Here is a 17,463-nt window from a genome sequence, read left to right as displayed (position 1 = left end):
AATACACGTAATTTCAGTTATATATTTGTTTTTCAGTGTATTTTGATTGGAAGTCAGAAAATTGGGATACGGAGAAGCACTATCCTACTTTGATCAATCTAAATTTTCCTGATTGAGAATAAAACATAAACATAAAATCTATATAAAATAGTTTTGCTTACTGACGGTAAGCTATTTAATAAGTGTTTGATTCAATGACATTAAAAATGTATCTTCATAGTTTTATTTCTAATTTTTTAATTAATTAGCCCAGTAAACATGTGCTGAATATAGCACAGTCATATACCTCGTAACACGAATTCAAATAAGGAGTCATGCAATATGTCTCAGTTCTATGAGCAATAAAAGTAAATGTATTGCAACTTTTAAACTAATGAAAAAATAATATATATAATATTTGATGAAACACTAAGTCCCCAGGTATTTCAGTTACTTAAATCCACATGTAAGTACAATGTATATCGAAACGGTCCATTTTTATATGCCCGTTTTAGAAAACAAGAGGGTCATGATGACCCTAGATCGCTCACCTGAGTAATATGAGCTATATTTAAATGTCAAACTGATGTTAAAATATTAAGAAAGTAGGTCAGTAGGTCACATTAATGGTCATTGAAAGTCAGTTATATTATTATTTTAAGCCATAGATTTCTATTTATTACATATCTAGCAATCTGTGTACTGAACAGTAGCTTTATAGTAGCTGATTATGATAAAACAGAAGATAGTCTATCAATAGTCCAGCCTTGTAAATTGGCCCTTACTGCAATGCATTGCAGAGATAATTATCATTATGGATAATGTTAATCAAATTTCTAAATAAAAACTGGGCATCACTCTGAAAATATTGCTGACAGTGTCCCTTGTCAGACATGTGCATACAGTATCTTTGAAAGCTAAAATATATTTAACTTAAGAAATAAACTTGAACCAATGCTAACGCCAGGTTGAGTAGTCGAGCTAAATATTGTGTATGATGGATAATCCACCTATGCAGTTCACAGCTCCATTAAGATGAGTTTAAAAAAGGCAAAACAAAATATTGATATAAAACATTACAAATATCACTGACCTTGAAAAGTTTTCTGTCCAATAAGAAGTACTTCCACTGATGCAAGTGTTAGCATGAAGTTCTTCTATTTCATTGTCTTAACTGGAAGTATATTAATTTTTTAGATTACTTTTAAGAAAAAATCTATAGTGCAAAGATGATATAAAGCACAGAGGTAAAAAAAAAACAATAACATGTTATAAAAGCAAATAAAGGACTCAATTTCTACATACACTGTACCTACATTTTGGTAAGTATTCCAAGTTCAAAGACAACGGTTTCAATATTCATAAAAGTTCTCCAGATTTCCTTACAAGAGAAATTTTGCATTATCAAAAATATTTTATGTCAATTGTCACCATACATACATAATATAATGAAAACACTTTAACTGCTTTACAAACTTTAAGTATTTTACTCTCTAAATCTTAACATTAGAATGATTTGTAAGTCTAAGAACTTTGATAAATATGGGCAAAGTTTGTTTTTTCCAAATCCTATTGCCATACTTTTCCTTTTAACATACCAGTATCTGTAATACTGACACTACAAATTATCATGTCTATATAATGCACTAATGGCATGTTTGCCAGTAAACACACTGATATCTGTAGACTAGCTCCTAGATTATAATATATTTAAAAAAAAATATTTCTAAAATTGTGAATATAGCTAGTCTACATCCTGTGATTACATAAAAGTAATTTCTCCAAAATAAAATCACTAAATTAGAGTGGCATCTGACACTATTACATCAAAGTAAGAAAAATGACAAAGGTTGAATTTTTTTTTACTAATTCTTAATTATCAGTCTAGTGGCTAGTCTATGAGATTTGTAACTTATATAGTATAACTTACAAATACTTTTATAAAGATCATATAGATCTGTAAGAATGTCCATCTTACCTAAATCATTGAACTGTGGTGATAGCCTGTCCAGCTGCAAATATTGGTTAATCTTTCCCCATTAAATTAAAGATGGTCATCATGATCAACCATTGACTTTCAAGTACCAATCTGAAATATGCATTTATATGTGTTGATAATATAGGTTTGTTACAGTGGGAAAATATCTGAAATGAAGACAACAATTTTATTTTATGAAAAAAAAAAGTCACCACTTGGAATATACTATTTTCTAGTTAATATTAATTTAACTCAATATCAATAAATGGGAAAGTATCAGTGGTCATTTTCTTAGTTATATAAAGTTTCACCATAGATAAGATAATGTATAATGATGAAAGATTTTTTTTAGTTAGCATTAATTTTGTAGTAACTATATATACATTAAAACTCCTGAGTAAAATTATCTGGAACAGTGTCATGCTTTATTTGATAAAAATGTATCAGTAATAACATGAGAGCCCTTCTGAAAAAAATGTTAATGTAGAAAATGTAATACTTAGGACTGGTGAATATTAAGTTATGACACCCCCCACGATTTCTGAACGAAAAGGAATAAGCTGAACAATAGTGGTAGACAGTTAAACCCTTATATATCACAGGCAAGATACACATAGGAAAATGTGTGTAAAATTGTTTTAAAATTGGCCCTGCTGTTTCTGACCAGAACATTTTTAAAGTTTCCAATATTACAAATATGGAAAAAGTGACAATTATCCCTGACACCCATGTTTATAACAAAAAAATAATTTGTACAGTCTTTATAGAAGGTGACAAAAGGCCCATTTGTGTGAAATTATTTCAAAACTGGAACAGCAGTTTCATATATATATACATATTAGGAAAAGTGACCATGCCCTCTGGCACCCATGTGTTCATGCTCATATGAGCTTAAAATGCATTTAATGTGAGAACATTTTTAATAATATTTAAAAAAACATACCAGTGAAATTTGACTTGTATATAGAATAAGAAAGAAGACAGGGAATTTTAATAAGTAAGAAGAGAGGGAATTTGCCTATTAACACAGACCATTCTGCTTTTTAATTTCAATATACCACCAAATAGTTTTGCATAAAAAAGGAGTTTTGCATATCTTTCTAAAATGTGTTTATTTTATAAATCTATTTTTTAATTTAGTATAGTTACTTAGACATGCACATGTGCAGAATAATAAAATGAGGGTTGTAAGAGACAAAATAGAAAGAAAGTCATCATGTTCATCATATTTTCCAATTTGCAATCACATTTCAATAACATTTCAGTTACAGAATTAAGTATAATTATACTTGCTATCAGAAGTCTAAAAAGGGAAGAGACTTAAACTGCATAAAAAGTTTTATTAGTGTATAAGAGATTTGAACCTGTTTGAAGATAACCATAGACTTAAAGTAACTTTTACATATTTTGTTATCTTAAAAGAATAAAGATGCACAAATTGTTATTAAGATAGTAGCATGGTATAGTTCAATCTTTCACCTTCATTTTGGTGTGAGGGGGCACTGTGAGTGTGACCAAGTGGTTAAGGTCTCTGGCTTCAAATCACTTGCCCCTCATCAATGTGGGTTTGAGTCGCACTAGAGGCGTAATTTACAGATTTATATGTTTACATATATTATGTACAAAACTTGCTGTAATGAGATTTTTCCTCTGGGTTTAATGAATTGTTATTAACAGACAAAGAAAATCTCCTATATAAGTGACCCCTCCCACCCCCACCCCTCAAATACCAGAATTTTTAATCCCCAATATACAAGATCCTGTCTGGTCCAGTCTGATTAGGGTCCATAAAACCCCTGTAGACTTGACATGTAGCCTAATTATTGCCAGAGAATCATAAATTTTCTTGCCTACAGATAAATTGGTTATTTCCTGTGTTATGCATTGCTGTTTTTTTTTCTTTTCAGAATGTACATAAATTTATTTTAACTGACAATAATATACTAATATTGATTACTCAGTCATGTTGAGTAATGTCCTGGCCAGTTAAATTATAACTCTTATAGCAAAGCAATTCTCACTCCTTAACAATAAAATAATTATTTAAGAGAAATTACAAGTTTGTTTATTCAGTGATTATGATCTTTTTATCAAAAGTAACAAAATAAAACCTGCAAAAAATTGTAATTGCTGAATTTTATTAGAAATTAAAGAAGCCTTCAGTTGCATATTTAATAGATAAAAAGGGGATATGGACAGAAGGATTTTATATATTAAAAATGCATAATTCCCCTAGTGCTGTCTAAATAACGTTTCTTTTATGTATAATAAAATCCAGCAATAAAGATAATTATATCATTGTTCAAAATACACATAATTTATTATTTCTAAAAGCTAAGTGCCTGAATGCATTTTTTACATTTTTGATAAAAAACAGCAATGATGAGATGTAAATCAAAAATATGATAAAAACACTGTTTTATCTTATCACTTTGTGTATATTAGGACTTAGAAAACTAATGGGGTTATGAAACTGTAGTGTTCCACATTAAAATTTTGTACTTTTTCACTATATTTTTTGTGAAGAGGGTTCCATCACAAGATGTGAAATATTGGTGAGAGTAAGATGTTGGTAATGAAAAAAGAGTATTTTGCTTTAAATGTGCAGAATTTAAGCTTACTGGAACCACTCTCGAGTCCGCGTCTTGGTATAACCAGTACTAGTGTCATATGAGAAGTCCTGACCCCACTGGGGCTCGAACCCACGACCCCTGGATTGAGCTGAGCCAACAACTTACATACCACATAATTTAACATAAATCAATGAGGAACTCGTGCGGACTCATTGGTTGATAGGGCTAATACGCTGTCCTACAGAGGTGAAGGCCCCAGGTTCGATTCCTGGCAACTCCCATTGCGGTGTGACCTTGGGTAAGGCACTTTATCACGATTGCCTCAGTCGGCCCAGCTGTAAATGGGTACTCGCAAATTGCTGGGGGTAAGGTATAATTGGTTTTAACTGTTCTTAAAAAAGGGTCGCTCAAAAGCTCTACAGAGCTTATGTTCATTGTTTCACAAAGCGACGTTAGATAAAATTTACCTTTAACCGAATCCCCTTTTGATAAATGTACGCTTTTTTTTAAATTAATTTCAAAATTGTGACACAATCGGCATTTAAACCTATAGAATTTAAAGGGTCAGCAGCGATGAAAATTTTATCAGAAACTGCTTCCAATATTTTGGTCTTTCGAGTGTTTAACACAAGTGGGGACATTGCCCATACAGTATCCCGGCACAACCAGTTTTCAACCGCTTAACAAGTTTTCTGTGCAGTTTTGTACAAATGCAAGTCCAAATCTTTGGTTTATTGTCTAACACTTTCTATCAGCATAAAAATATCTCAATATCTCCTCTGTTCCATATGATATGGATCCCGTTTTAAATTTTTGGATTACATTCCGCCTACATTCCAACTGAACATCTAATTACGGATCACTTTTTTCGAATTTCAGTAGTTGAAAACAGCTAATAAATCACAATTACAGCTGCTTAGTAGACCTAGATCTATATTGTAAAATTATGTCATTCTGGCCAGGCTTTGGCTGAAGAAGGAGCATCCGCACACTACTGTACAGTAGGTGTTATTATTTTAATCTGGTTGTATGTAATCTACTAGATCCATATTATATGTGGAAACAGATAAATAAGATAAACAAGTGACTGTCAATCAGAAAGATCTAGAATCTACAACATTTTATTTCAAAAGTGCAGATCTACTTACTTTCGATTTCGCAAGCTCCGCCATCTTGTCTCTTCAGGCGGCGAATGATGAAATTAAAACGTGCGAATCACGCTTTTCTCCAAAGGTGTAATTACACCGATAACAGATATTTGCCTATGGGTATGTCAAGCAAGTTATTAGAGTCTTAAATTAACAAGAAGTTTTACTGAAGAATAATAGGACATTTTTGAAATAACCAACTCATTATTTGCACATTGTGCGGCCATGTTTTTCGTAGATTTTTAGACAAAAAGGTCATTTTCAGAGCGTGTAAATCTTATTATTTTGAGTAGCTATTCACAAACAACAGTCCCATGCACAATATTTAACACCTCTAGCAAGTTTTAAGACAATCTGATTCGTGAAAAAGATAAGTTACTGTGTTCTGCAAGTTTTTTCTGAAGCACCATAAAAGCCGGTAAAATACGTCAAATTGGGCATATTCAAATCAATATATTTAAATTTCAGGAATATAAAATCAAAATCAAATTATGTAAGTTACAAAAGCTATCTTTGAGAATTTAATATGCAAAATTTTGCAAATATTGGACAAAGAATAAGCATTTGGGCAGGTTTTGAAAAACATATATAAACCGTGGACCTGGTCACGACCGTGTGATAATCACGCTACACCTGTATGCAAAACTGTACATGTCATCCAAATTTCAAGACTGTATCTTAAAAAACAAGAAAGTAGGTGAGTAGGTCAGTTTTAGGATCAGCCTGCAAGAATGTACACGTCATCCAAATTTTAAGGCTGTATCTTAAACAAGAATAAAGTAGGTCAGTAGGTCATATTCATGGTCACTGAAAGTCAGTTAAAAAATCGGTGTGCTTGTCATCCAAATTTCAAGGCTGTATCTATAAAAAAAAACAAGAAAGTGGGTCAGTTGGTTTTATTTCCACATGACCCAGATTCGAACTTTACCCAAAGATCACAAAGGTTAACACTCGGACCAAGTTTCATGAAGATACAGTCATAAATGTGGCATTTAGAGTGTTAACAAGATTTTCCTTTGATCTGACCTGGTGACCTTATGTTTGACCGCACCTGACCCAGATTTGAACTTAACCTAGGGATTATCAAGATTAACAAGATTAACATTTTGACCAAGTTTCTTAGAGATATTGTCATGAATGTGGCCTCTAGCGTGTTAACAAGCTTTTCCTTTGATTTGACCTGGTGACCTAAGTTTTGATCCAGCTGACCCAGATTTGAAGCTGACCTAAAGATAATCAAGATTAACATTCTGACAAAGTTTCATAGAGTTAGTGTCATATATGTGGCCTCTAGATTAACAAGCTTTCTCTTTGATTTGACTTGGTGACCTAGTTTTTGACCCCAGATGACCCTTCGTCCAAAGTTTTATTGAGGATATCATTCTGACCAAGTTTCATTAAGACTGGGTCAAGAATGTCAACAGTCAAATTGTTGACGACGGACGACGGACACAGGGCGATCACTAAAAAATCGTCGTCTCATAGATTGGAGACGTCCGTCCGTCCGTCCGTCCGTCCGCCCGACAAAATTGTATTTTGTGGATTCTTGGTCAGAAATTTTAAAAGCTACACTTTTCAAATTTAGCAAGATGACTAAATACCACTTAAGGAGGATCCCTGTTATTTGGGGATCAATAGCTCAAAGGTCACGGTTACAGGGGGCTGGAGTCAGAAAATGATTTTCGAACTAAAAGTCATTAAGTATAAGAGCTGAGGCTTTTAGGCCTCTTGCAACACATGTAACTGAGTTTCACTTGAGGAGACTTCCTTATGGTGTAATAGGTTAAGGTCATATGGTTTTACTTAATTTCTGGTATCTTTTCTTTTTTGTTCTTGGCTATAAACCACGATGTACATTAGCTACATCTTTCAAAATTTACAGGATGACTAAGCAACACTTCAAGAGGATCCCTATTTTATGTCAATAGGTCAAGGTCACAGGGGCTTACTTTATTTCTGCTTAAATTTGTTACCGAATTCTAAGTCACAAACTATATTCATTACAGCTATTACAGAAAGACAGAGCACCACTTGAGGGGAATTCTGTTTTAGAGGTCAATATTTCAAAGATCAAAGGTCACACGTAAACAAACTGTAACATATTTAGATATTAGCAAAATGTAACAGATTCTGACCTTTACAAAATGTAACATATTGAGGCATTAACACAATGTAACATGTTCAGACAATAAGAAAATGTAACACATTCAGACATTAACAAAATGTAACATATTCAGACATTAACAAAATTGAATATGTTCAGATAGTAACAAAATGTAATAATGACTGTATGTTGACACGTGTCCAATAACTCTATTTTGCCTTGTTTATAGTTATAACACTTTAAATAAAATACTGTTTGTTGAAGCCATCCCAACCTAACCTAGCTGAAACGCCTACTCTAAAGATATTTTCCTGTTCTGTAGGAATTGTTTTCAACATTTAGCAAATAAGAGGAAGTTGGAAAGCAGAATTAATGCAAATCTACACTAAACTTCTCAATACCAAATGTTTTAATTTCCATCGAATTATGTATAACACTAATAATTTTAGCTTCTGACCTACGTAACAATGGCATTTCTGATGTTCTAAAAAATAAATAGATAAATAGGCTTCCTACGTGAGCGTTATCATAAACAAACATTAGGTCTTAGCCAATACACTCTGGACTAAAGATGCATTTCTGTATACTTTAGAGACAGCTTTTTTATACTATTACCACTTAACACAATCCGAATCATGCGGCGACATATTTAATTTAATGATTAAATCTTTCCTACGTTGGAGGGAAATGAATTGTATTACACGAAACCAAATATACAACTTGAACAAGAATGTAAGTAATTAGTGATGTCATGTAAGTCTGGCATCATTATTAAATTGCAATTTTAGAACGGCTTTCTTCGCAAGCTAACTGAAATAAATTGTGTGTTAATGAATATATTTTTGCTCTAGTTACTCTTCATATGTAGTACAAATTCTTGACCGAATAGAAGTCCTCAGTCATGGAGATGCAGCGCAGTTACTGTATCAGATGAATTATAGCCAATCAATATACATTCGTTTTTATTATCGTAGCAAAGCGACTCTGGATCTTCCCTACTGGGTATTTCCGGAACTAGCTGCCCTAGACATTTTCCATCCTGACTGAACATTACGATAGTGTTGGAAGGTTTATCTAGGGCATACACTGTACCATCATTCGATATGCATACACCAACAGTACATTTCAGTTTACTGTCTTGAAATTTAGTTTGTTTCGTACCATCGCTCATCAATTTGACAATGCCATCACTACGATCAGCCAAATATACCGAGTTTTGATAAACGGTCATTTGTCTTGTTCCAGCTCTTGCTACTGCAATAGATTTTTCAAAGGTTCCATTTGTGTCATACACGTCAACTGCGGTTTCAGCCGATGCCCAAAACTTTCCACCTGTGTAAGCAATGCCCCAATATCCACCTCCTCCTTTTACAGAAATACTTCTTACTTTAGCAATACCGGTAGATAGTGATAACATGTCTATTTTGTTATTACACAGCTTCACTGCTATTTCGTTGTGTCCTGTTTTACAAATTCCGTTTGGAAGAAATCCAAGATCAAAGTGAGACTTCACATTCCGATTAGTATCTATCAATTTTACATTTTTATTGCGCCAGTCAGCCAAAATACAAGCTCCGCAATCAAGTTGGCATATATCATTTATTCGACAGGTCTTCTTGTCATTCTGCATTCTTACGTTTATCTCTTTCTGACCTTTTATCTCTTTCTGACCTTTTATTTCTTTCTTTTCATTTATCCGAGCTTCATTTATTTTCCCCAAACTTTTGACTTCAACTAACTGTCCCGTTACACTTGTATTTTCTGCAAAGTCAATTAATACTTTACCACCTGATTCAAACTGTGCATGTAATATCTTAGCATCTTTCATAATTTGCTGGCAAAGCTTAAACTGAATGAACCGTTTTTCCTGGTTAACTTCCGTTGTTGACTGGAACTTGCCCCTTACTCTCTCCATTTCAGATATTCTACAGTCCAGCATTTTGATATCTGATTCAAGCTCGTCTTTCACTTTACAATATGTTTCGTTGAGGCTCATTTTATCTTGTTGTGAAAGCTTTTTGATATGTTCTACCAAAGCTTCTTCAATTTCTTGGAGTCGTTTTTCGATTGTGTTTCTATTCTCTTCTAATGAGACGAGGTTTTCCTTTTTCTTCCTCTTTGAGACTGTAAGAACCTCTTTGATAGACTCATATTCTTCTTGTAGACGGTCCGCTTCCTTTTGTTGTAAGCTCGAACCTGCCGCATCTGTTAGGCTGGTCACATCACCACAGGACCTGTATTATAGGATAACACACATATATATCACGTAATTCTTCAGAAAATCGTATGGTGGCTAGGTATAAATACAGAACTTCCGGCCAATATAATCATGGATTCGACCACAGACAGAGGCATTTTCTCATTGCAGATTTGACTGAATTCATTATGAGATTCTTTTACTGTTTGTATGTGCAGATGGGAATGTCCGATTGCAGGGTAACTGTTTCGGTTGTCATTCGGCAGAGCGTAAACAGTTACCCGAGAGTCGGATATTTCCGCCCGCACCTATAGCCAGTGATGAAATCTTTTTCCTGCATACCTTAACCAAGAAATTATAGTTCTTTTTAGCATAAGTAAGTTATTTCATTAATTTTCTACATATATGCTATTCGTTATACGTCATATACAGCACGAGAGTCATCTTACACCCCCGAATCTTAAATGGAATTTTCAAACCGATGAAAACAGCGAACTTCCTCTTCTGCTATGCAAGAATATAATATTGTTTTCACTGGTTGTAGATGCAGATGGGAATGTACTGTAAACCGTTCAATAGAGCCGGACATTCCCATTAGTGAATGAATCTCTTTCTTGCATGCTATATTCAACAAATTGTAGTAAAAATAAAGGAACAAAGAGGAACTATCAATGTTTTTGATCTTTACTAGCTTTTACGTAAACATATAAGAACTACTACACGAATCGACTACATGTACGTATATGTAGTTCGTTGTACGTCATTTACAGCATGAAAATAGTTTAATATGAAATCACTGGAAACCCCATTCTGGTATGAATTTTTTTATATACTACTTTAGTATCACTTTGAAAAGGAAGTTTATCCGACGACAGATAGATGCGATATCTCATTGCATATTTGACTTAATTCATTACACTTTGAATACATTGCCCTCCCTCACAAGACATCACATTCGGCTAACAAGTCACAAGAAATTAATTACAGACTGATATCTGTGTAATAATGGCATTTGACAAGCAAAATGAAGCAATGCCACGCACTATATCGAAGTGTTTTACAAATATAAAGACACCGGGCTACTTGATCTTTCCTGTTTAAATCGAAATTAATGATGTTAAACTCATTAGAAAACTCGACGAAAACTGTCACTAGGCCATATCTATTTTAGACTCTTTCAATGCTTGTAGGTGCAGATGGGAATATTCGATTTAAGGTTAACTCTTTAGACTGTAATTCGGCAGAGAGTTAACAGTTACCAGAGAGTCGGATATTCCCACCGCACCTGTATGGCGTACCATTTGGGTCGAAAGTTTCCAGGTACAACAGGTAGTAATAAAATTATACCTGCAGGTATAAATTTATACCTGCGGGTATAAAAAGTATACCTACGGGTATAAATTGGAATTGTACCCGCGGGTGTAAAATTACACCCGCGGGTACAATTTTTATACCCGCGGGTATAAAAATATACCTGCGGGTACAAAAATATACCCGCGGGTATAAAATTATACCCGCGGGTATAAAAATATACCTGCGGGTACAAAAATATACCTGCGGGTATAATTTTACACCCGCGGGTACAATTTTTATACCCGCGGGTACAATTTTATACCCGTAGGTATAAATTTTATACCCGCGGGTATAAAAATTGTACCCGCAGGTATATTTTTATACCCGCAGGTATATTTTTATACCTGCGGGTATAATTTTACATCCGCGGGTACAATTTTTATACCCGCGGGTACAATTTTATACCCGTAGGTATAATTTTATACCCGGAGGTATAATTTTTATACCCGCGGGTATAAAAATTGTACCCGCAGGTATATTTTTGTACCCGCATGTATATTTTTATACCTGCGGGTATAATTTTACACCCGCGGGTACAGTTTTTATACCCGCGGGTACAATTTTATACCCGTAGGTATAATTTTATACCCGCAGGTATAAAAATTGTACCCGCGGGTATAATTTTACACCCGCAGATAACCTAACCCTATAAAAGTATACCCGCGGGTACAATTTTATACCCGCGGGTATAAAAGTATACCCGCAGGTATAAAAATTATACCCGCGGGTATAAAATTGTACCCGCGGGTATAAAAGTATACCCGCAGGTATGAAATTGTACCCGCGGGTATACCTGCAGGTATAATTTTACACCCGCGGGTACAAGTTTTACACCCGCGGGTACAATTTTTATACCCGTGGGTACAATTTTATACCCGGAGGTGTATAAAAATTGTACCCGCAGGTATATTTTTATACCTGCGGGTATAATTTTACACCCGCGGGTACAATTTTGTACCCGTAGGTATAATTTTATACCCGCAGGTATAAAAATTGTACCCGCGGGTATAATTCTACACCCGCAGGTAACCTAACCCTATAAAAGTATACCGGCGGGTACAATTTTATACCCGCGGGTATAAAAGTATACCCGCGGGTATAAAAATTATACCCGCGGGTATAAAATTGTACCCGCGGGTATAAAAGTATACCCGCGGGTATAAAATTGTACCCGCGGGTATAAAAGTATACCTGCGGGTATAAAAATTATACCTACGGGTATACAATTATACCCGCAGGTACAATATTTATATCCATAGGTATAATTTTTATACCCGCGGGTACATTTTCAATTTATACCCGCAGGTATAATTTTATTACTACCTGTTGTACCTGGATGCTTTCGACCCAAATGGTACGCCATACACCTGTAGCCAGAGATGGAATCTTTTTCTTGCATACCTTAACCAAGAAATAATAGTAACAAGAGCTGTCCGTAAGACAGCGCGCTCCAGTATTCGTCGATTTGACAGTAAAATGAATTTTTGTCTCAATAAGAGACCTCTACTTTAAAAGGAAGATACACCATGACATAAAAGAGGCGTGAAAGGTCAAGTATGGAAGGGTTACTGACATTCTTTGTTTTGATGGAATTACATTATATCAGAAAACACAGTTCAAGAAACTACATGCACATAAAGTATCAAGTTCGACCTTGCTAAAATCAAATTATATTTCTATTTTTTTTTGTTTATTTTCATTTTAATTTATTTTATTTACTTACTTTATTTATTATTATAGCACATGATGATGATAAACATACATTTTAATTTCAAGTCATCATCTTTAAATGTACTCAATTTATATCCAGAAAGCAAAGATTGCCAAGAAACTGTATGAAAGGGGCATAATTCTGTCAAAAATACAATTAGAGTTATGGGAATTGGAACCACACAAGTAGATGAAGATAATATAGCAATATTATTAATTTCAAGTCATTATCTTTTAAAGTACAAAAGATATGTCTATAAAAGAAGCTGTCGAAAAAATTTAACATGAAAATAATTCCAAGTATAATAACTTGGTAACCTTGACCTTGGGTATAATGGGTCCAGCCCTGCACATACTTTGTTTTTATGCTAGAAAATATTTAAGTGAACTAACAGTAAGATATAAGCAATAGTAACAAAGATATGACAGAAAAACAAAGCTTTCAGAAAAACTTTAACCTTAAAACTAACCTAGGTATAACACCTTGGTGACCTTGACCTTGTGTATAATGGGACCAGCCGCTGTACATACTTGGTTTTTATGCTGGAACATGTTTAGGTGAACTTACAGTAAGATATAAGCAATAGTTAAACAAGAGGGCCAAGATGGCCTTAGGTCGCTCACCTGAGAAACACACCTGAGAAACAGAACATCCCCATTTGAACAAATTTGAGAGAGGACCTTATAATGATCCTACAAATGACCTAGTGATTTCATGAAAACAAATATTCTGGCAAATTTCCATTAGGATTGGACCCAAAATGTGGTCTCTTGAGTTTAAACAAGTATTTTCTTTAATATGACCTAGTGACCTAGTTTTTGACCCCAGATGACCCGTATTCAATCATGGCCTAGATTTCATCAAGGCAATCATTCTGATCAAATTTCATGAAGATCAATTGACAAATACATCCTATATCGCATACACAAGTTTTCCTAGTGACCTACTTTTTAACCCCAGATGACCCATATTCGTACTCGACCTAGATTTCATCAAGGCAATTATTCTGACCCAATTTCATGAAGATCAAAATACAGCTTCTATCGCATACACAAAGTTTTTCCTTGATTTGACCTAATGACCTAGTGTTTGATCCTAAATGACCCATATTCAGCCGCAATCTTAGATTACATCAAGGCAATCATTCTGACTTAATTTTATAAAGATCAATTGAAAAATACAGCCCCTTTTGCATACAGAAGAGTTTTCTTTGATTTGACCTCGTGACCTAGTTTTTGATCCAAGATGACCCATATTCGAATTCAATCCAGATTTCAACAAGGCAATCATTCTGACAAAACTTTATGAAGATCAAATGAAAAATACAGCTTCTATCGCATACACAAGGTTTTTCTTTGATTTGACCTAATAACATAGTTTTTGATCCTAAATGACCCATATTCGAAATCGACCTAGGTTTGATCAAGGCAATCAGTCTGACTAAATTTCATGAAGATCAACTGAAAAATATAGCTTCTATCGCATACACAAAGTTTTTCTTTGATTTGACCTAGTGACCTAGTTTTTAAACCCAGATGACCCATTTTCAAACTCGGCCTAGATTTCATCAAGGCAATCATTCTGGCCAAATTTTATGAAGATCAATTGAAAAATACAGCCTCTATCGCATACACGATGTTTTTCTTTGATTTGACCTAGTGACATAGTTTTTGACCCAAGATGACCCATTTTCGAATTTACCTTCGACTTCATCAAGGTTTTTATTCTGACAAAATTTCATGAAGATCAGTTAAAAAATACAGCCTCTATCACATACACAATGTTTTTCTTTGATTTGACCTAGTGACCTAGTTTTTGAACCCAGATGACCCATTTTCAAACTTGGCCTAGATTTTATCAAGGTTATCATTCTGACAAAATTTCATGAAGATCAGTTGAAAAATGCAGCCCCTATCGCATACACAAACTAAATGTTGACGGACAGACGACAGACGGACAGAAAGACGACGGACGCCGGACATCAAGCGACCACAAAAATTCACCTGAGCAATGCTCAGTCGAGCTAAAATGGCATGACAGAAAAACAAAGGTTGCCGAAAATTTTTAAACTTAAAAATAACCAAAGTATAACACCTTGGTGACCTTGACCTTAAGTATAATGGGCCCAGCCCCTGCACATACTTTGTTTGTATGTTGGATAATGTTTATGTGAAGTTACAGTAAGATATTAGAAATAGTAACAATGATATGACAGAAAAACAAGGGTTGCCGAAAACTTTAACCTTAAAAATAACCTAAGTATAACACCTTCGTGACCTTGACCTTGAGTATAATGGTCCCGCCCTAGCACATGCTTTGTTGTATGTTGGATAATGTTTATTTTAAGTTACAGTAAGATATAAGCAATAGTAAAAAAGAACAAGAGGGCCATGATGGCCCTATATCGCTCACCTGTTATCATTGCACTTGAGGACAAGAAGGTCCTCAGAAAAAATATCTAAGTCCAAAGGACATGAACAACAAAGTAAGAAATTTAACCAAACAGAAAAACAAAATTCTTACAAGGTACAGATATGTCAAAATACACCTAAAAATTGGAGGTACCATCCATGTTGTACCACAGAAAAGTGGTCTCGGGTTTTCCCTACGGCCAATAATAAAAAAGTTACTAAAAATAAGCTATTAGGGAAGTAATCAAAAAGAAAATTATTGTAAGTGAACAAAAGAAGGATCTGCCAAATAAATCTGTTGACATAAATGAAATTTCAGATCAGTATCTTCATTAGTTACGGAAATATACCCATTTTAATTTGAAATAAAGGGAGGTAATTTGACATAAAATCAGTCCATAGTTATCTACCCTGATTGGCTCAGTCCAACTAATGACAATAATGAAATTTCAAATAAGTCCTATAAGTACTTACTGATATAAATCCATTTTGACTACAATCAGGGGAGGTAATCAGATATAAAATAACTCCGGAAACTACGACTGGATCTGATTTGTCATGATTTATTGTTGTTGAAGATATTTTGGAAGTCTGTATCAAATAAAACCATAAATGAAGTCTCTATATGGCTGCAAAAGCCAAACTAGCCAATTTTGGACCTTTAAGGGGCCATAACTCTGGAACCCATAATGGAATCTGGCCAGTTCAAAAAAGGAACCAAGATCTTGTGGTGATACAAGTTGTGTGCAAGTTTGGTTAAAATCAAATCATAAATGAAGTTGCTATTGTGCAGACAAGGTCAAAATAGCTAATTTTGGTCCTTTCAGGGGCCATAACTCTGGAACCCAATAGGGGATCTGGCCGGTTCAACAAAGGAACTGAGATCTTATGGCAACACAAGTTTAGTGCAAGTTTGATTAAATTTAAATCATAAATGAAGCTGCCATTGTGCAGAAAAGGTCAAAATACTAATTCTGGCCCTTTCAGGGGCCATAACTCTGGAACCCATAATGGAATCTAGCCAGTTCAAGAAAGGAACCAAGATCTTATAGCGATACAAGTTGTGTGCAAGTTCGGTTAAAATAGAATCATAAATAAAGCTGCTATTGTGCAGACAAGGTCAAAATAGCTGATTTTGGCCCTTTCAGGGGCCATAACTCTGGAACCCATAATGGGATCTGGCCAGTTCAAGAAAGGAAAAAAAGGTTAAAATAAAATCATAAATGAAACCACTATCGTGCAGACAAGAAATTGTTGACGGACGGACGCACGCACGGACGCACGCACGGACGGACGACGGACGACGGACGAAGGGTGATCACAAAAGCTCACCTTGTCACTATGTGACAGGTGAGCTAAAAAAAAAAAACACTTTAACCAAGAAAGCTCAAGCCGACGCCGACGCGGGGGCGAGTAGAATAGCATCCCTTTTCTCCGAATAGTGGAGCTAAAATGAAATCAAACGAATGACTTTCTATTCAGCACTAATTTCTTATGGCGCTGTTTTTAAACAAAGCGCGAGAAATCAATACATATATAAACAGAAAACACGTAATGACGTTTAAAAGACAAATTGCAAATTTTATTTCTGGCTTTGCTTTATCACGTTAAGTATTTTTGATAAAATAACGTTTTTTAAAGTTTATTTCTAACCTTATCATATAATTCTCAAGCAGAATGTATGAATCAAGCAATACCTATGTTCTGTGGCAATACACATCAGACAGTAGACCATATCGTGTGTCCCACAATACATTCAATATCCCTATCTGGGTGTCTCTATACGACTGAAGGAAGAAAGGGATGCCAAATGTAAGAATAATAATTTGGTGAATTTTTTTTCCCTAACCGCTTGTTTTTTTATACGTCTAGCGCATGACAGTTGACTAAAGGCCTTGCACAATCCCCCGTCTCCGAAACCCCGAAAGGGCCGGACAACGAATGCCCACCTTGATGTTCAAGTACGGTGTGCAAATGCACTAAAAAGGGCCGGGTTGTAAAATGAAGTT

At 34.6% G+C, this 17,463-nt stretch overlaps 1 protein-coding gene and 1 long non-coding RNA gene across 2 annotated transcripts; both read right to left on the bottom strand.

Annotated features, from left to right (window-relative positions):
- Positions 1-947: 947 nt before the first annotated feature.
- LOC128557151 (uncharacterized) lies at positions 948-5,884 on the bottom strand. The gene is made up of 3 exons (XR_008371067.1): positions 5,679-5,884; positions 1,958-2,068; positions 948-1,153 (listed from the first exon to the last, which is right to left on the bottom strand). It is a non-coding gene; the product is annotated as an uncharacterized LOC128557151 (long non-coding RNA).
- A 1,825-nt stretch (positions 5,885-7,709) lies between these two features.
- Positions 7,710-17,226, bottom strand: LOC128557150 (uncharacterized). The gene is made up of 2 exons (XM_053544017.1): positions 17,152-17,226; positions 7,710-10,016 (listed from the first exon to the last, which is right to left on the bottom strand). Exons 1-2 carry the CDS (start codon positions 17,208-17,210, stop codon positions 8,678-8,680), a joined length of 1,398 nt encoding a protein of 465 aa, XP_053399992.1. The 5' UTR covers positions 17,211-17,226; the 3' UTR covers positions 7,710-8,677.
- Between the last annotated feature and the right edge of the window lie 237 nt (positions 17,227-17,463).

Source organism: Mercenaria mercenaria, chromosome 5 (assembly GCF_021730395.1).
Source record: "Mercenaria mercenaria strain notata chromosome 5, MADL_Memer_1, whole genome shotgun sequence".
Taxonomy (NCBI): domain Eukaryota; kingdom Metazoa; phylum Mollusca; class Bivalvia; order Venerida; family Veneridae; genus Mercenaria; species Mercenaria mercenaria.
The sequence above is the reverse complement of the archived record's forward strand: the minus strand, read 5'-3'. Positions and strand labels throughout refer to the sequence as shown.

Excerpts from the sequence above, each read along its gene's own strand:
- LOC128557150 (XM_053544017.1), bottom strand. The coding sequence starts at position 17,210 with ATGTATTGTGGGACACACGATATGGTCTACTGTCTGATGTGTATTGCC. Across the intron at positions 10,017-17,151 it reads TGTATTGCCACAGAACATAG|GTCCTGTGGTGATGTGACCA; the intron begins GTATTGCTTGAT and ends CCTATAATACAG.